Genomic DNA, 21,002 nt, shown 5'->3' with positions numbered 1-21,002 from the left:
TTAGCCATGGAGGCTATCACTGCTCAGGATGATTTCTGTTTACCTGAACTGACATTTCTCTGCATGAAAATGGAAACTTCTCTGTGTTCTAAATGTTTGCTGAATATTAGATCTGATGTTTTTGAGATTCTGGTGAAATTAACTTGTACATGAAATCATTTAACAACAATCATTTAACACTTACTGACTTTTACAGATGTGTGAACAAACTGAAGGTTGACATGATGAATAAACAAACATGAAAAAAGTATTTTCTTCTCCTCTTCAGTCCAGGGTATCATACAAAGCTGATGGAGAAAATGTGAAACTAATATGAGAGTATAACTGAGGCAGTTTTCCTCCTGAAACACCACAAAGTACAGAGTTCATGTTTAGAGTAGAAGAGCATTTGTCAGTCAGTCTCTGTCTTTTTAACTTTTCTCACTAAAACAGCTTTGTCACAGAGTTTTCTGTCACTTGTTGCATTTTACAACCTACACTCTCTTAGAGGCCAAGGTGCGTTCACTGACCTGGTTCAACAATAACAGCAATGATGGCTGTTCACCTGTCTGTGTATGTATATGTGTGTCTGGCTCCACCTGCTGACCACCAGTGAAACCGCCTCCCCAAGATTCGGGACAATTTTGAGCTGATTCCAAGCAAAGTAAGCAGCATATTTAAACGTCCCTTTACCCAATTCAGTTTGGACTACAGGGACAGATGGTAGTAGTTCTCAAAATGAAGTCCTTCTGCTCACCTACAAAGCTCTTAATGGTCAGGCACCATCTTATCTTAAAGAGCTCATAGTACATTACTACCCCACCAGAGCACTGCGCTCCCAGAATGCAGGGTTACTTGTGGTTCCTAGAGTCTCCAAAAGTAGACTAGGAGCCAGAGCGTTCAGCTATCAAGCTCCTCTCCTGTGGAACCAGGTTCCAGTTTGGGTTCAGGAGGCAGACACCATCTCCACATTTAAGAGTAGGCTTAAGACTTTCCTCTTTGATAAAGCTTATAGTTAGGGCTGGCTCAGGTGAGTCCTGAACCATCCCTTAGTTATGCTGCTATAGACCCCTTTTCAGTTGGTAAACATTGTGACGTATTTGTGTGGGCGGGGCATAGCTGGAGGCAGAAAGATGAATACTTCAACAACGGTAGCTAGCAAATTTTGTTAGCTTTTTTTTTCAACAATGGATGGAGAAAATCCGATTTTATCTGAATATATAAGGGACCGCGATAATTATTTTAAAAAGTTAACTTTAACGGACGGAACCAGATTGGTCGACCCCTACACACTCACTCAATGGATGGACGAACTGACAGGATTACCTCCGGTTGAGTGGCTTGACATCTACACCTACCTGATAGAGAAACCGAGCGTGTATAGTAAAGACAAACTGAGGGCGTATAAATTCTTAGATGCCTATAACTACGTACTGAATGGTCACGTACAAGACTTAAAATACAAAGATTTAACAGAAGTTTTGTGTCGTACGATCCGAAGTTCTGCCTAGCCAGCGCCAAGGCCAGAAGACGACCATGTACCAGGCTTGGGTCATTGTAAACAGAAGAAAAAATAAGAAGAAGTAATTAAAGCTAGTGTCAGCCTACCTTACTATGTAGTTCGCTAGCTAAGGTTATCCTTTTCGTTGGCTACTAACTGTGGCGAAAGTTAGCAAATCCAACTACTTGAACATAATACCTGTACATGACACGGGCCTCAAAAAGTCAGCATCACGACAGAAATATCTATACTTGTTAACGTTACCCAATTTCTATTTAAGTGGACATTTAGCATTATGAGAAATATGTAGATAACGTTACTTTACCAATGAAAGACAATAGTTTATTTACCTTAACTTACCTGATATGAAGTGTGCGCTGCATACGCGAGCATTTTTGATGATCGTTTCTGTCCAGTCCGCTCGTTTTATTGCGTTTAACCACAGCTGTCTACGGGTTTTTTGTCTGGCAGTGGCAGCAGGTATGCGATAAAATTTCATATTGCCTGTACTCCGTCGATTCTGGCAACCAACAACACAACAAGATGACATTTTAAGCTCCTTGTGTAGCTGACCCTGTGCTGGTTTGTATTGGCCGCCTCCGGTTGTCCATTTGTTTTGCCTCCAGCTAACGCTGTGACGTACCTCTGACGTCGGCTAAAAAAGGGTCTATAGGCCTAGATTTCCCATGATGCACTGAGCTCCTCTCTCCTCTACTTTCTCTCCCTCTGTATGCAACCTCATCCCATTATTGCATGTTACTAACACAACTTCTCCCCTTTCTGGTAGTCTTGTGCTTTCTCGTCCCTCTCCTCTCTCCTCCTATCACTTCCTGCAGGTGTTTCTGGCTCTGGAGCTGTGGAGTCCGGATCTGTGGTTGCGAGTCACCTGCTGCCCCCGTGTTCCTGCTCGACACCCTCTGCTACAATTGTTATTACAAGTCCTATTGTTATTATTATCATTAACATTACTATAAATATCTGCACCATTATTCATTCAGTCTGTACGAACATTACAGTTATTTCGCAACGGCGCAAGCTCTGTATTTTCTCCAGAAGAATGCAAGTTGATTGTCAGAATACAAAGAGGTGTTAACGGACAAATCTAATATCTTGGTCAATGGGGTGATTGAGGATTCCCAGCCTTTCACTATTGTGGAGGACAAAGGGTTCAGAAAGCTTGTTAAAGCTTTGAACCCTTCCTATGTTCTCCCCACAAGGCAGATGCGTTTGTGATCACATGTATTTTTCCCTATTTCCCCATATTTGCCATTCCAAGAGTGTTCTCTTCTTTCCTTTAGGCTTTGAAAGCTATAATGGAGGACAAATATAAGGAATCCAAGGCGAAAGCCAAAGCCTTGGTGTTGAACGTGTCAGCAGTTAGTTTAACATCAGATGTGTGTATCTCTATCAACACCGACGCGTATCTAGCTGTGACATGCCATTTTATAGATGCAAGCACCTCTTTGTATTCTGTTGTTTTAGGGGTGCTCAAAACTGCTGAAAATTTCGCACAAGTAAAAGCAGCACTTATGTCACAGTGGGGTATTACAAACAAAGTTACTTACCTTGTGACTGATGGTGCTTGTGCCAAGGAGCTTCATTTGCGTCACACAAATTGTGTGGCGCATACTTTATATTTACTTGTAAAAAGGCTCTTCACCAAAACACTGTGTGAGAGTCTGAGCAGACAGTTACGGTACAAGCTATACACACTGCAATCAATGAGCATCATGTCACTGGCAACACTGCTTGATCTCAGGTTTAAAAAGATAGGCTTCTTTAGCCCCAATAAAGCAGCAGAGGCCGAGAAGAGGCTCACTGCTCATAGTCACATATCAGAAGCCTTTGATTCAAGGTAATAGATACTGTAATACATACTAATTGTCTTACTGTATTTAGTCACTTACAGTCTGTGGCATCATTTGGACACCACAGTCCTGCAGACTAGGACACAAAATGTCACTGCAGACGCAACAGTAGAGGTCCAAACGTACCTGGGTGAACCAAACATCGCAACCCCCTGGAGTACTGGGAAAGACAGAAAAAAGTATATCCTAATTTGCACCGACATGCTGTTGCTTTTTCTCTATTGACACCTAGCAGGACAGTAAAGGAATTGTCCAATCCCTCTCCATCCACAGGGTACCTCAGGAAAGTATTGCCGTTCTGATCCCTTTTCCCATAGAATGGCTCTAAATTAACTTCATAAAGCAATGAAATGAAAAATCCATTCATGCCATAAAATGTGCTCAAATAGTGGCTGAAAGACTGAATCTCAACATTTAGGCTACTGAAAACTCACCTCAAAAGGTGGGGAGGTAGGCTACATGATGAGTCTGTAAGAAAGCTACTATCTTAATAGCCTACGTTCATATTAAAATTTTGTATTCCAATATCCCAACCAAATTGCTCATAATATTCAGCCTAACATAAGAAAAATGAAACCCCTTTTTTTTTAACGGCTGCGACAAGCAGTGTTAAACGGACTGGGAGCAAATAAATATTAAACACATTTAAAAGCAGTAAGTAGGCTTACTGTCAATACATATAGTCCTACAATAACCTAAGGCTTTTAATTAGTCTTTGTAGGATGATATCACTATAGCCTACAAGAGTTTCTCCACATCACGGCTGCAAACATAAAGCAGCTTATTGGCTAAAACAGTCTGTGGGATCTCCTACAGCCGGTGATGTCATTTTCCAAGAGAGCTGATTGGTCAGTAGGCGGCCTTTTCATAGAGTTGATCTCTTATCTGGAACATAACCTGCTCCAGAGTAGGTTAGCCGTTCAGCATAAGTTACCATGGCAATCTACCCCAGTAAGAAGTGAACCACCGTCATGGTGCTGAAAACCCAGAGTTAACCACGAAGTTACCTCGATAAGCTCAAGTCCTGCTTTGTGGTACAGGCCCCGGGAGTCATTACCGCGGACGTGAATAACAATCTTACTGTATTTACGTTTATCCAGCAGTTCAAATAAGACTCAATGTCGCCCGCTCTGGACCCAGGGATGCACTTAACTATGGCCGCTGGCTTCGCTAACTTTGCGTTTCTCAAAATGGAGCTGCCAATGATCAGAGTTGGTTTCTCAGCGGGTGTGTCGCTGAGTGGGGAAAATCTGTTAGAAACGTGAACAGGTTGGTGGTGACCCGTTCCGCACCAACTACTGCGGACTGGCTAGCTACAGTAGCTAAAGACTGATATACCAAGGTGCGGAGCCGGACTTCTAAATCACTGAGCCTCGCCTCCATGTCTACAAATAAACTACACTTGTTACACGTACCATTACAGCTAAAGGAGGCAGAGGAGTAACTGAACATCTGACACACAGTAGGAGAGCGAGAGGAAGAAGGAGAAGCCATCACTAGCTGCTGAGCTAAAGTCGCTAACGGCTAAGCTAAAGTACAGCAGCATTAGCGACCAAAACTTTTGAAAACAACCATGAGATTAAGCGACAGTCACTAAAAAATGGAAAGAACTGTGAGTGCTTAGGTAACACTATTGTAAGAATAAGTGTTTAGCGGACAGTTGGCCGCTGTAATGACAAATCTAACATCTTTTATGACAGTTTACTTTGATTATTGTTAGTCAACTGGTTTTAACCAGTAAAATAAACCTGAACATAATTTACAGAGTTGGAGAAAAATGGAGCCATCAGCAAAGCCTGAGGAGCCAAGAAGTATTTTAGAGCTTTAAAACTTTCAAACGGGGAGAAGGTTTTAACAAAGGCTTTGCTGTAAATGAGAAAACAAACTCTCAGCTGCTCTTCTACCTGGAGTGAGTTGCAGCTTGATAACCCCTCCCTCTACTTCCTGCTCTCCAACACAGCGAGCTCCACTCTGTCTATATATTTCCTTGTTCCCTCCCCTCAGCTCAAACTAGTTTCACTTCTGAGAAAGTGAAACTCAGACAGTCGTCACTGAGAGATGAAATGGCGCAGAAAGGAGTTCAGCTAGATCGGGAAACCTTCTCTTGTTCCATCTGTCTGGATCTACTGAAGGATCCGGTGACTATTCCTTGTGGACACAGCTACTGCATCAACTGTATTAAAACCCACTGGGATGCAGAGGAGGAGAAGAAAATCCACAGCTGCCCTCAGTGTGGGCAGACCTTCACACAGAGGCCTGTCCTGGTGAAAAACAACATGTTGGCAGTTTTAGTGGGGAAACTGAAGACTGTACTCCAAGCTGCTCCTGCTGATCACTGCTATGCTGGACCTGAAGATGTGGCCTGTGGAGTCTGCACTGGGAGAAAAGTGAAAGCCCTCAAGTCCTGTCTGGTCTGTCTGGCCTCTTACTGTGAGAAACACCTCCAGCCTCATTATGATGCTGCTCCGTTAAAGAAACACAAGCTGGTGGAGCCCTCCAAGAAGCTCCAGGAGAACATCTGCTCTCGTCATGATGAGGTGATGAAGATGTTCTGCCGTACTGATCAGCAGAGTATCTGTTATCTCTGCACTGTGGATGAACATAAAGGCCACGACACAGTCTCAGCTGCAGCAGAAAGGACTAAGAGGCAGAGAGAGCTCTGGGTGAGTCGACAAAACATCGAGCAGAGAATCCAGGACAGAGAGAAAGATGTGAAGGTGCTTCAGCAGGAGGTGGAGGCTATCAATGGCTCTGCTGATAAAGCAGTGGAGGACAGTGAGAAGATCTTCACCGAGCTGATCCGTCTGATGGAGAAAAGGAGGTCCGATGTGAAGCGGCAGCTCAGATCCCAGCAGGACACTGAAGTGAGTCGAGTCAAAGAGCTTCAGAAGAAGCTGGAGCAGGAGATCACTGAGCTGAAGAGGAAAGACGCTGAGCTGAAGCAGCTCTCACACACAGAGGATCACACCCAGTTTCTACACAACTACCCCTCACTGTCAGCACTCAGTGAATCTACAGACTCATCCAGCATCAACATCCGTCCTCTGCGCTACTTTGAGGATGTGACAGCAGCTGTGTTAGAAGTCAGAAATAGACTACAGGACATTCTGAGTGCAAAATGGACAAACGTCTCACTGACAGTGACTGAAGTGGATGTTTTACTGTCAGAGCCAGTGCCCAAGACCAGAGCTGGATTCTTAAAATATTCCCATGAAATCACACTGGATCCAAACACAGCACACACACGTCTGTTATTATCTGAGGGGAACAGAAAAGCAACATTAATGAGAAAAAATCAGTCTTATTCTAATCACCCAGACAGATTCGCTAGCTGTTGGCAGGTCCTGAGTAGAGAGAGTCTGACTGGACGTTGTTACTGGGAGGTGGAGTGGAGAGGGAGAGGAGTTCATGTAGCAGTTGCATACAAGAATATCAGCAGAGCAGGGAGCTGGAGGAAATGTGACTTTGGATTCAATGACAAATCTTGGGCATTAGATTGTGAGAAAGACAGTTATACCTTTTTGTACAACAATGTCCAAACTCCCTTCTCAGGTCCTCGGTCCTCCAGAGTAGGAGTGTACCTGGATCACAGTGCAGGTATTCTGTCCTTCTACAGCATCTCTGAAACCATGACTCTCCTCCACAGAGTCCAGACCACATTCACTCAGCCTCTCTATGCTGGACTTTGGCTGTATTATTATGGAGTCACTGCTAAATTCTGTAAACTCTAATAGAAGTCATTTCAGGGACAGTTGGTTAAATTCTGTGTTTTAAGCCTTAAACTTCTTTTGTCTTCATGTTTGTTGCTGAGAGCTGATTGTTGTGGCATTTCTTCACTGCACAGAGATCAGCTGTCAATCAAACATTGTGGGCGGTACTTTGACGTCTTCTCATTAGTTGCTGTGTAAATGTTTGAGTTTCTTTAGGTGGAGCTCCTTCCTGTGTCTGTTTAGCCATGGAGGCTATCACTGCTCAGGATGACTTTTGTTTACCTGAACTGACATTTTTCTGCATGAAAATGGAAACTTCTCTGAGCTCTAAATGTTTGCTGAATATTTGAATTGATGTACTTGGGATTCTGCTCAAACCCACTGCTTGTGTGGATGAAGTGAATCTGTACCTGAAATCATTGAACAAGAGTCATTTAACAGACGTTACTGATGGGATGTGTGAACAAACTGAAGCTTTACATGATGAATAAACAAACATTAACAAAATCTTTTCTTCTTGTCTTCATTCATACAGAGCTGATGGAGAAAATGTGAAACTAATATGAGAGTATAACTGAGGCAGTCCTCCTAAAACACAGAACGCAGAAGAGCATTTGTCAGTCAGTCTGTGTCCTTTCAGCTTTCCTCACTAAAACAGCTTTGTCATAGAGAAATGAGCAGAGTTTTCTGTCACTTGCTTTTTACATGTAGCCACGGGGTTAAACCCCAGAGCAAATTTAAACACAGCAGTGTAAACCCTACATTGTTACTATAGTAGGCGCTGTTCCTTTAAGAGGACAGTGTTTTCATAGTTTATTTAGAACGTACATCACTCAACACGAGGTGAGACATATTAACCTGATGCTTTTATTTATGTGCCTCTGATTAGTCCACTGACAGAGACATCTAGTTCCTAACAGGTATGATTGAATAGGGGTCAGGACTAGTCCTAGTCAGAGGAACTGGAAGAGCAGAGAAACGAGGGAGACATGCGAGAGAAGTAGACGCTGCAGTGTGAGTGTGCAACTGTATTTTGAGTGGCGAATAGCTACGAATCAAGACGAATATTAGAGGGTAGAGACCTCACTGGTACCCTGCTCAGGGAGCGAAGGGACCATCCACTGTAATCTGTCGACTCAAGCAGCATTCAGGCCTGCCACGGGGGTTGTTTATTTTAATTCCGGCTTTTATTTTTTGGGGGCCCATTAGAGTAACTGAGTAACTTACAGCACTGTGGTTATGGATATATGATAATTGGTTTATATGAAGTTATCTGAGGTATTTGCTGCTGAATGTTCATTTGCAGTTGGAATGTGAAAAAATAATGTTTGCTAAGGTAAATTTAGATATTTACAGTAAGTGTTTAGGGCAGAGAACTTTAAGTTTCCATCAAGAGTTTTAAAGGTACAGACTGACCTATCAGTTTTACAGTATCTGGGGAACAAGTGGACGGTTGTATACTTTGATTTGTTAAGGTAATTGAGGGGACATCTCTCTTAACCCTAAAGGTCACTTTATTTCATTTAATTTTATTATTTTTTATTTTAAAAAATTTAACTATTTAACTATCTATGTTATAAGATTTACCTCTTTGTCATTGTTATAAATATACACATTTGAAGCAGAGTATTTTCAGTTTAAAAAGGGTTAAAAACTACACATCTGCACCATCTTTTGTAAAATTGATATAGTTCTGTTAGAGTGTTCCTAAAGTAGTTAGTGGTTACAGGTTGCAACTGATACTATAGGGTGCAGATTACTGAAAAGAACCCAGGGCGCTTTATCTCATGCTAGATGATACTGAGAAAGCGCTACATATAACTGACACTCTCAGAGGCCAAGGTGCGTTCACTGACATGGTTCAACAATAGGTGCCTTTGACTTCATGCGGCGCTGCGCAGCGCTGACTTAACGTGATGCATGCTGGACTTAAAACAAGGCATGCTGGTTAGAAATTGTGTCCGATTTTCGCCGGCACTGCAAAACGTCACCATGTCACATGATTGATGATGATGATATTTAAACCGCTGGTGGCCGCAGTTGCTTTTCTCATCTCAAATGCACCTAATTAAACAGCTGTGTGTGTGTGTGTGTGTGTGATTGTGAGTGTCTGGCTCCAGCTGCTGTTTCTTATTTTAATTACAGAGGACAATCTACAATGAAGCACTTCTGCACACTTTTTAATATTTACCTTTACTGCAATGAACCTCTGCAATGTGAAATAGACAGATTTGCCAGCCTCAAAGTCATTTAAAAGTATTTTAAAAGAAACCAGTGAAGTTTAAAGTTTAAAAAACAGTATTAAAAGCAAGTTGAAGCTGACAAAGAGCCTTCTTTGGTGGTAATGCAGAGCAGTATATCACAGTATCATCGGCATAGAAGTGGAAATTTGCGTTGGAGACATTTTGATCAAGACTGTTGATGTATAAAATAAATAGAAGTGGTTCCAGCACTAATCCCTGGGGCATGCCTTGAGTACACTAAGAGGCCTAAAAGGGAGACTGTCCACCTGCACTGAGATCTACCAGACTGATAGTTTCCGAACCAGCAGACTGTTTGTTCTGACAATCCTACACATTGAAAAATCCTTGTTTTGATATTGCATGATCCTCTGTATCAAAAGCTTGCCACAATGTTGTTTTTGTGAAAAGAAGTAATTTACTATATTTAGGGCTGCTGTTGTGCTGTGTTTTTTCAAAAATCCTGATTAAAAAGTAAAGTGTTTGTGTTTAGAGCAGAAGTGCATTTGTCCTTTCAACTTTCCTCACTAAAACTAAAACCTGCTGAGAGTGAATATGAGTAAATTAGCTGGGCCTTATAACATTCCTGGCCGTGCGCTAAAATCCTGTGCCAATCAGCTACTTGATGTTATTACTGACATTTTCAACATCTCACTGTCTCAGGAGTGGGTTCCCTCCTGCTTTCAGACAGCCACTATCGTCCCTGAACCTAAAAAGTCTGCAGTGTCTAGTCTGAACGACTATCACAGCATTCTGATGAAGTGCTTTGAGAAACTGGTTCTTCAACATAAAGAACAACATCCCAGCCAGCCTGGACCCTCACCAGTTTGCTTACAAAAACGCTGTTCAGTATTCTTACATTTGCTGCCCAGAGGAGGAAATCTCAACTGCCCTCCACTCAGCCCTCACACACCTTGAGAAAAACAACACCTACATCAGAATGCTGTTCAGCTCAGCATTCAACACAACCTCCCCCATGAAACTGATCAACAAACTCTAACTACAACACTCTGCAGCTGGGTATTGGACTTCCTCACTAACAGACCCCAGTCAGTTCGGATTCGCGGACACACCTCCTCCACTCTAGTGCTCAACACCCCCTCCTGTTCACGCTGTACACCCACGACTGCATCCCTCAAAATGGAGAGAACTCTGTTGTGAAGTTTGTGGACGACACCACCTTCATTGGCCGAATTTCAAAGAACAACAAGAGTTCATATCGGGAGGAAATTGATAATCTTGCAGAGTGGTGTAAAGAGAACAACCTACTGCTCAACATCAGCAAAACTAAGCAGCTGATTGTTGATTTCAGGAAAAAGGAGATAAAGACACACACTGATGTCTACATCAGTGGTCCGGAGGTGGAGCAGGTGAACAGTTTCAGGTTCCTGGGAATCAACATCACAGAGAACCTGACATGGTCGTCTCACATCTCCACGCTGGTGAAGAAAGATCAGAAACGACTGTATTTCATGAGGAAGCTTAAGAAGTCCAAATTCCCACGCCAAGTTCTTATCAGCTTCTACAGAGGAGCAATAGAAAGCATCCTGACTGGAAACATCACTAACATGGGACCAGAGGGCTCTGCAAAGGGTGATTAAAACTGCTCAGAAGATCGTTGGTACCCATCTCCTGACTACCCACCCAGCCACAGCTTGTTCACCCACTAAAGCACGCCGCCACTGGTCACTAGAGCAGTGGAGACGTGTTCTCTTGAGTGACAAATCTTGCTTCTCTGTCTGGCAATCTGATGGACGTGTCTGGGTTTAGCGGTTGCCAGGAGAACGGTACTTGGTGGAGGAGGGATTATGGTGTGGGGTTGTTTTTCAGGGGTTGGGCTTGGACCCTTAGTTCCAGTGAAAGGAACTGTTAATGCTTCAGTATACCAAGACATTTTGGACAATTTCATGCTCCCAACTTTGTGGAAACAGTTTGGGGATGGCCCCTTCCTGTTCCAACGTGACTGCGGACCAGTGCACAAAGCAAGGCCCATAAAGACATGGGTGAGCGAATTTGGTGTGGAGAACTTGACTGGCCTGCACAGAGTCCTGACCTCAACCTGATACAACACCTTTGGGATGAATTAGAGCGGAAACTACGTCTGTGCCTAACTTCACAAATGCGCTTCTAGAAGAATGGTCAGAAATTCCCATGAACACACTTCTAAACCTTGTGGACAGCCTTCCCAGAAAAGTTGAAGCTGTTATAGCTGCAAAGGGTGGGCCAACTCCATATTAAACCCTACGGATTAAGAATGGGATGTGATTAACCTTCATGTGCATGTAAAGGCAGGCCACCTTTACTGTATATAGAAGTTTTTGCTGCAGCACCACCAGACTGCAGAAAAGCTTTTTCCTCCAAGCTATCACTTTTGAACTCAAATTGTTCCTCAGCACTGCTCCACTGAATACAGTTTACTTCTGTTTACAAATTTTAAAACATTTTTTATATTACTGTACATTGTCTGCTACGTAGCAGAAGGGAGTTACAAACTCAGTTTCACTCATATATACATATCACATCAATGGGGAAGATACCTAGGGAAGGAAGTAAGAGTCAACAAAAAGTGCAATTAATACAAGATCATTGTAGGGGATAGAAGAAGAAGAGCACAGGAAGTGCATGTTAGAGGTTAGGAGTTAGAGGTGTTATAAGAGGAAGTGTTCTCGGAAGAGATGAGTTTTCAGGAGCTTCTTGAAGTTAGAGAGGGACGCCCCTGCTCTGATGGCGTGTGGTAGCTCGTTCCACCATCGTGGTGTCACAGATGAGAATAGCCGGGACTGGAATTGCTTTGTGTGAAGGGACGGCAGAGCCAGGCGGCGTTCGTTGGAGGAGCGTAGCGGCCGAGAAGGAACGTAAGTTTGTATTATGGAGTTTAGGTAGATGGGTGCAGACCCAGTAGTCACTCTGTATGCAAGCATTAGTGACTTGAATTTGATTCTGGAGGCCACGGGGAGTCCTTTTGGGCTGATCAAAAACCAGACGCGCTGCTGCGTTCTGAACCATTTGTAAGGGTTTCACTGCACAAGCTGGAAGACCTGCTAGGAGAGTATTGCAATAGTCAAGGCGAGAGATAACCATGGCCTGTACCAGAAGCTGGGTGGCGTACTGAGTGAGGTAGGGCCTGATTTTCCTTATGTTGTATAGAGCAAAGCGGCACAACCGTGAGACGGCAGCAACATGGTCTGAAAAGGACAGCTGGTCATCAATCATGACACACAAGTTTCTCACCACCCTGGTTGGAGTGATGGTTGCGGAGTCAATTAGTAGTTTGATGCTATGGTGGATAGATTGCTTGGCTGGAATGACCAAGAGTTCAGTCTTAGAGAGGTTTAGTTGAAGGTGGCAAGCCTTCATCCATGCAGATATGTCTGATAGACAGTCCGTGATCCACGCCGAGACAGTGGGATCGCCTGGCAGGAAGGATAGGTAGAGTTGCGTGTCGTCTGCGTAGCAGTGGTAAGAGAAGCCGTGCGAGCGAATGATCGGCCCCAGTGAGGTGGTGCAAATTGAGAAGAGAAGTGACCCAAGCACTGAGCCTTGGGGCACCCCTGTGGAGAGGCAGTAGGAGGAGGATAATTGTCCTTGCCACAAAACATTGTAGGAACGCCCCGGGAGGTAGGATTTGAACCACAGGAGTGCTTTACTCGAGATGCCCATTGCATCCTGTGGTTGACTGTGTCAAAGGCTAAATCTGTGCAACCTTGCTATCTTGAATAAAGATGGCATCATATAGCATTTAAACATGTTCCCCATCTCCTTACAGTGCACATGAAGTGAGTAGTGGTGCAATGTAAAATGATTCTGTAGTGGGAGCATTATTTGATAGGGGATATTAGTCATTATCAGAATACGCTACCCCTGAAATGATGTTGTTATAAAAAAACAGAAGACATCATAATACTTAGAGAGTTATACCTTTTATGGGATTGGAAATGGGAACACGTAAGGTAGCATTTTTCGACAAGGCAGCATAGATCGTCAGAACACCATCTACTTTGAACTGAATGCAGCATTGTAGACAATATTTTTTCCTTGTAATCCACCTAATGATGGCCTTTGGATTGTGCCGGGAATTGTTCTAAATCCCCCTTTTTAATGAATGAATTATTATCATAGTAATTTAATAATGCATTGCATTTAAAAAAAAAACTACGAAGAAAGCCATTACCGTACTGGTCCTACCAGGCTGGACATGCAGTCTGCTAAAATATGTATCCCCCTTAATAATGCACAGATGATGGACTGCCATCAGGTTTTTTATTTTGTAAAAAATTTCAGATCATATCTCATAGCATGGATGAACATAAAGAAGTTTATATTCAGACTGAAATAATTTGGATGTCATTATAATTAAACGTTTATTGAGTTAGACTTAATATTACAATGAGATTGTTGCCATATTTTCTAACAGTTAGACCGCAGTCAGTAACGTTACTGTAGTGAATGTGCCTTCTATGAGAAGCCGTCTATATACATACATATACATATACCATGTATATGGTAGGTGTGTGCGATTTAGAGTATGAATATATGTTCAAGGGGTGGGTGGTCCATAGTACAGTGGTTAATGCTCTTGCCTTACATTTCAGTTTAGTTTTTTTTATATCCAGGATGTATTTAATAAACGATTAAACGTGTTAACAGAGTAACATAACTTTTAATGTTTTTTTGTAACACTGATCAATTACAACCTTTGAAGGGAGGGACAGTAAAAATTGACTTGGGGCCAGTAAGTTTCAAACCCCCTGGACTGATGGGACCAGTTGCAAAAAAGTTTAACGTTGAGCCCTGCTAGTGACTAAAGCTGTCAGACAAATGTAGTGGAGTTTATGTACAATATTTGCCTCTGAGATGTAACTGGAGTAAATGTATAGAGTTGCATACAATGGAAATACTCAAGTAAAGTACAAGTACCCTGATTTTGTTCTGAAGTACAGCAATTGAGTCAGTGTACTTAGTAATCTCAGGTAAATACTGTCAATATTACTGTAACTTGAATAGCATGTGTAGTTTGTGTTGTAGTCGCATACAAGAATATCAGCAGAGCGGGGAGCTCAGATGAATGTGTATTTGGACTCAGTGACAAATCGTGGGCATTGTATTGTGACCATGACAGTTTTAAGTTTAGATCCAACAATGTCCAAACTCCCGTCTCAGGTCCTTGGTCCTCTAGAGTAGGAGTGTACCTGGATCACAGTGCAGGTATTCTGTCCTTCTACAGCATCTCTGAAACCATGACTCTCCTCCACAGAGTCCAGACCACATTCACTCAGCCTCTCTATGCTGGACTGGTTTTATTATTCTTCTGGAGACACTGTTGTGTTCTGTAAACTCAAATAGTCAGAAGTCATTTAAAGTGATCAAATCATGCTCATTTTCAGGTTCATCATTTTATTTAGGGGTTGTACCAGAATAAGTTTACATGGTTTCATTTTCTAAAAACACCATATTTTCATACTGAATATTTCTGCAACCATATGTTGAATGGTCCGTTTTAGCTACTGAGTGAAGCATCTCACTTCTACAAGATCTTTGTTGGGAGTTGCGCATGTGCAGTACCTAGATCGATTTCCTAGGTCGACTACTAACCAATCAGAAGCAGAGTAGGGTGGATCCTGACGAGCCATAAACACGTCTTTGGTTCAGCCGTACATGTTCCCAAATCTGCTTCACAACCTAGACTGGAGCAAGTTCAGAGCGGTAAGTGAATAATTTGTAACAAATTTATCGTTCATATGTAAACGTTTAACTGAGCTCTGTCTCTACATCATAGTAACAGCTTTATGTCCACTGACTGGCTGGAGGGTAGCTAGTGTAAGGAGGGTGGGTTTGAGGGGAGGCGGCAGGCGGCAGGCGGAAATCTCGTGTGCTGCAGCTCAGTGTGTTTCTCCACCAGTGTTTTTGAGGGCGTGTCTGACTAGCCGCTAGGCGAGCATTATGACACGTGTTACAAAGTGACACAACTTGGTTACTGAAGTAAAGGAGTAGCGTTTTCTGTGGGAGATGGTAACTTGTGATTTAGACTTCTGTGTCGCGCTTACACCATAGCCATGCATTTATAGTTGTGCGTTGGTGTCTGCGTCATTCTGAATTTACACCACCAAAACGCAAGTTGGCGATAGAGCTACAGCGTCCACTGTCTTGACTTTTGACAGCTGAGCAGGCTAACTTCCTGTTTAGCCCTCCGCTAACTTGAATGAGGGTAAAATGATAAAGGTGCGGCTCTTGTAGACTTTGCGATGCTACCCAGCCAACCAATCACAGTTCATATGGTCCACGTCGCTGCAATGTGTAGTTTCATTTTTGAGCAGGTGCACGTCAGGCTACGCCGTTGATTCGACAAGCATAAATAAGGCTTTAGTCCTTTTGCGGTGGCCTTTATGCTTTTTTATTATGACCTCTTTATTGGCCAGTGGGTTAAATTCTGTGTTTCTATCCTTTAATTTCTGTTGTAGATGTTTTATTAGCATTTAGCCTTGATGTTTGAATATTCCAAATGCCTAGCATGATAACCACTAAATGTAATGTTTAACGTGTTTATAAGAATGATGTTTAAGGTGTTTATTGAAAGATACACTGAAACTTTGAGATGCAGTTTTCTTGCTCCGCCTGTTGCTTTCAGGCTGCGGCCTTCACGAACACACACTTTCTGTGTGTGTTCGTGTGTTCAAGCCAGTTTAACAGTGTTGCTAATTGGCGGGAGGGGAAGTTAGGGTATAGACCATGATTTAAAATTAATTAGACATCCAAACGAGAGACAATGAGGCCTTGTTGGTTTCTCACATAAAGTTGATAACACCTGGAGCCAGGCTCGATAACAGTAAACTAAGATTTATAAATATAGGAGGCATAGGTGAGGAGTGGAAGAAGACTTGATTTATGAATACAACTGAGCCTTTGCAAGAAGGCTGCAACTCTGAAGGTTAACATGTGATACAGCATACAAACCTGTGTGTATGTGCTAATGATGACCAACTGTATGATTGTTTCATGCATATACATATTTAATATCAATATGTCTTATACAGGATATATCAGCCAATGTAATACAGAGTTTGGAGAGTGTTAACCTGTTTATTTTGTCTTCATGTTTGTTGCTGAGAGCTGATTGTTGTGGCATTTCTTCACTGCACAGAGATCAGCTGTCAATCAAACATTGTGGGCGGTACTTTGACGTCTTCTCATTAGTTGCTGTGTAAATGTTTGAGTTTCTTTAGGTGGAGCTCCTTCCTGTGTCTGTTTAGCCATGGAGGCTATCACTGCTCAGGATGACTTTTGTTTACCTGAACTGACATTTCTCTGCATGAAAATGGAAACTTCTCTGTGCTCTAAATGTTTGTTGAATATTGGTATTGATGTATTTGAGATTCTGCTCAAACCCACTGATTGTGTGGATGAAGTGAATCTGTTCTGTTGTTTTATTTCATAAAATGTATTTAAGATGTTACTGTGGCACCTCAAAGACAATAATGTCAGTTTCTTGCAAAAATTTAATTGATTTCAGCGAAAATCACTGTGTTGTGTTACATTTAACCTGAACAGCGGCAGAGGCAACATGCTGATACTCAAACTCTAGAGCTGGACGATATGGACAAAAGTGTTATCAAGATAAAAAGTGTCATATCTTTCGATATCGATAATTATGACGATAAGTATCGAATTTGTCTGCTTTTGAGTTTAAAGGCTGATTTCTGTCAACACTTGAAGCCCAACGGTGGATTACCTCACAAATCTGAGGTAGAACATTCAAAACAATTATGAAAAAATCTGTCAACAAATATACGTGAAAAAATTTTAATTAAGTCAAAGCTTCTTTTCAGTCCTTTACAAAATAAACATCTTAATAAAAAAAATTATTCCTAATTCGTGTATGTCACGTATGTAAGTGAATAAAATCAAACATTTATTAAATATTTATTGAACATTTGTTATATTGTTATTGAACAAAAGCGCGATAATTATTGTCAAATTCTCATAATTACAAAACAATTATACTTTTTCACATTTTTTACAAATAAACGTGACCCATGCCAGTTTCTAAAAATATCATTAAATCTCATGCGTAGATTATTAGATGGTCTTATTAGTCATTTACCAAAAAGTGGCTGACTTCACCCTACTTTTACTTATAGTACTTTAAGTAAAATTTTTTGATCATACTTACATACTTTTACTTGAGTAGCATGTTCAATGCAGTACTTTTACTTGTAAAAGAGTATTCAACAGAGTAGTAAGTGTAGTAGACCTATTAGTACTTCTACTTAAGTAAGGGATCTGAATACTTCATCCACCACCCACTGTGGAATTTCTTTGTTTCTTGTCCTGCTAATATTTTACTACATCTTCCAGTCCGTTGGGTGGCGGTAATAAAACTGTACGCTGGTTTAACAACTGGCACTTATTCCGAGGAGAAAGAAGAAGAGGAAGTGAGGAAGTGAGGAAGTGGACAGTACATCTGCTTGTCTCTGCGGACAGAAACGCTCATTTTGTGCGTAAAACTATCTTTACTATCGTGTCCAAAATGTCTAAAAATACAGTCTCCGACCGGTTTAGGAGAGTGGACGTTGATGAATACGACGAGAACAAGTTTGTGGACGAGGAAGACGGAGGAGAGAACCAGGGCGGTCCAGACGAAGCAGAAGTGGACGCTTTGCTCAGAGAATATCCTTTAATAACTTCAAGGAAAAGACTAAATTCTCTTTTCAGGCAGGGGCACGAGCCAGCAGGAGCTACAGTAACCATGTCGGGGCTCTGTCAAATATAACGTAACGATATCTGAGACTAAAGGGCTGCAGATTCGCAGTATATTTAGATATATCCACAATAGCCCTTATCTTATTTCAGTTTTTTATACTGCAGTCATGTTAAATGAGACACGCGTGACATATTTTTGCGGGATGTGTGCGGCAGGCTGAACATTTCCTCTGAGATAACTCTGCAGCATTTCCGGGTGTGCACAGGAGGAGGGTGTGGCCGGTTAACGTTACTTTAACTGTTTGTGTTTTAACCGAGCAGACTTTACTTTTAATGTGCGTGTTGTAGTGCGTAACCTTCCAGTCTGTGTGCGTAACGCCAGCGCAGTTTACGCACCGGGGTTCTGAATAATTAATCGGCATCGGCTGATACCTGCACTCACATCTGAGTGATCTGCTGTGGAACGATGTTCTGACCGCCCTTTCCGGTGTGACACCAAAATTTGTGACCTATCAGATTCTGCGACCCAAATGGGAAGTTAAGCGCCAGATGCTGTGAAGCGGTTGCAGTTTGGTTAGGTTTTGGCACCAAATGTAGAATTGGTTAAGGTTGGGAAAACATCATGGTCACAGATTATGGTGTTACACCGACTCAGTACCTTTTTATACAGCGCAGCGAGCCCGGTATATTTGCATCATGTTAACAGGTTTCTCCTAAATGACAGCAGATCTAATCTAAAAGCATTACTGGCTAGTGTTAAATATAAATATAGTTATACTGTAAAGAATAACCATAACCCCAAAATATTCAGTTTGCTGTCACAGAGGAGAAATTAAACCAGAAAATATTCTCCTTTAAGATCCTATCAGATTATTTTTCTTTAAAAAATGACTCAAACCGATTTATCGATTATGAAAATAGTTTGATTAATTTATTAGTTGACAACTAATTGACTATTCGATTAATTGTTGCAGCCCTAATATATGTTAGATTGTACTCTTTGTTGTGATATCGGCATTATGTGTCGGCCATCAGCTGCCCTGCTCTCCAAATATCAGCCAGTGACCTGTACCGGTTGACCGCTATTATTAGTGGGATGTGTTTTATGTTTAAAGTAGACGCCTCTTTGTGTTTATGCTCCTGTGCTGTATTCTCAGGTACGCTTTTATGGCGCAGCTTATTTTTCTGACAGCAGCTTGAAAACACAGCAGATTAGAATGAATCTGTGAGAACATACTTATGTTGTCGTTGTACTAATGGAAGTAATGCTGTTTCTCTAAGTTCTTTGTGTTTTATTTATTTAAAAAAAAAAAGAAACGTACCTCTGTCCTGTAGAACTGTGTTGTCCTTGACTGGTGTTTGCAAGGGGAACATGAATGCGGCTCTCAATGCTGTGCTAAAGAATCCTCCAGTCAACACCAAGAACCAGAACGCCAAGGTATCCGTATTTGTCTTTGTGCAACGCTGCTCTCACAAGGTGACGCTAGAGATAATACGAGGTAGATTTATTTGTCACCTTACAAAAGGTTGTGAAGTGAAATTGAGGCTGTGGCTCAGGAGGTCGAGCGGGTGTCGGCAGTTCACTCCCCGGCTCCTCCGGGCTTCATGTCAAAGCCAGTGTGTGAATGATGGAGTGTAAAAGCGCTTTGAGTGGTCGAAAAGACCAGAAAGGCGCTATCATGAAAATGGTAAAAAGATATAAACTGTCAGCACTGAAGCAGTGCTGAGGATGAATTAGAGTTTAAGAGTCTGATAGTTTAGGCAGCAGGGTGAACCGGCTGTGGCTGGGTGGGTCCTGCCCTTTAGTATCCTTTGGCCTCTGCAGGCACCTCACCTCACCGATACCACTGATGCTCAGGAGGTGAGTACCGATGATCTTCTGAGCAGTTTTAATCACCCGCTGCAGAGCCCTCCGGTCCTGGGCCGTGCACATCCCATGTTAGTGATGTTTCCAGTCAGGATGCTCTCTGTTGCTGCTCTGTCTGACAAGAACGCGGGAATTTAGGCTGCCAAATGTCTCTACATGTGACGTTGTGATGTTGGCAGTGGTAAAAGTGCTGAGATCTTTATTTTTTTTTAAAGTAAAAGTCCTGCACCTACAGTAAGACTGGCCTCACCAGAAAAACACCCATATAGGTTGTTTGTTCAGCACTTTATTACTACCCATATTTACGTTTTGCCACCTCTGGTGGCCGTACAGAATGGGGTAGAAATAAGATACAGCAACGACAAAACAAAAGACCCAGCAGAAATTAAAGGTAGCATAAATTACTGTTCAGTAACTGTAAGTTCAGTTTTTTATTTCAATTTTGGATTATCTAGCTTCAGTAGTAAAGAACTAAAACATAGATGGAAGATTTAAATAATAGCATGGCACCAATACTAAAGTATTTCTTTGTTCCTGGATTATCGTCATTGCAAAGTTTTCAGACCCTGTTTCTCCTCTGCATAGCATATAGGACATAGCATGTCCTCGCGCTCTGCACAGTTCTAATATATTTTGAAAGCAGCATGTTGTTTGTGTGCAGGAGCGAGCGGAGCTGCTGGTGGTCAGAGTGCTGAGCGGTTTTAAGAGCAGTGACATAGAGAAGGCCGTGGGCTCCCTGGACAGAGCCGGAGTGGACCTGCTGATGAAGTACATCTACAGAGGCTTTGAGAAACCGTCCGACAACAGCAGCGCTGTGCTGCTGCAGTGGCACGAAAAGGTGTGTAGATATGCTGCAACTTGGAAATGTCAGACCTCCAACTACAAAGGTGTTCTTAGGTCTTTTGGCGATTTAAAGCGATTTGCAAACATACAGACACGTCCTGAAGTCATTCAAAACTATTTAATATTTGTTGAAACTCATTTAATGGTCAGTGGCTGGCTAACGTGTGTGTTTGTTTCCACAGGCTCTGGCAGTGGGAGGTTTGGGATCTATAGTTAGAGTTCTGACTGCCAGGAAGACCGTCTGATCGTCCCAGAACCACCAGAGCCCCCCCCCCCCCCCCCCCCCTCCCCCACATT

The 21,002-nt window shown here is 42.2% G+C and overlaps 2 protein-coding genes across 2 annotated transcripts; both read left to right on the top strand.

Annotated features, from left to right (window-relative positions):
* The first annotated feature begins 5,396 nt into the window (after positions 1-5,396).
* On the top strand, positions 5,397-7,565 carry LOC123971853 (tripartite motif-containing protein 16-like). The gene has a single exon (XM_046050874.1). The coding sequence runs from the start codon at positions 5,412-5,414 to the stop codon at positions 7,077-7,079; it is 1,668 nt and encodes a 555-aa protein (XP_045906830.1). The 5' UTR covers positions 5,397-5,411; the 3' UTR covers positions 7,080-7,565.
* Positions 7,566-17,721: 10,156 nt separating this feature from the next.
* LOC123972357 (actin-related protein 2/3 complex subunit 5-like) lies at positions 17,722-20,988 on the top strand. Its single transcript, XM_046051821.1, has 4 exons — positions 17,722-17,962; positions 19,361-19,433; positions 20,524-20,700; positions 20,888-20,988. Exons 1-4 carry the CDS (start codon positions 17,823-17,825, stop codon positions 20,948-20,950), a joined length of 453 nt encoding a protein of 150 aa, XP_045907777.1. The 5' UTR covers positions 17,722-17,822; the 3' UTR covers positions 20,951-20,988.
* Positions 20,989-21,002: the final 14 nt, after the last annotated feature.

The sequence above is a fragment of the Micropterus dolomieu genome, linkage group LG06 (genome assembly GCF_021292245.1).
Source record: "Micropterus dolomieu isolate WLL.071019.BEF.003 ecotype Adirondacks linkage group LG06, ASM2129224v1, whole genome shotgun sequence".
Taxonomy (NCBI): domain Eukaryota; kingdom Metazoa; phylum Chordata; class Actinopteri; order Centrarchiformes; family Centrarchidae; genus Micropterus; species Micropterus dolomieu.
The sequence above is the reverse complement of the archived record's forward strand: the minus strand, read 5'-3'. Positions and strand labels throughout refer to the sequence as shown.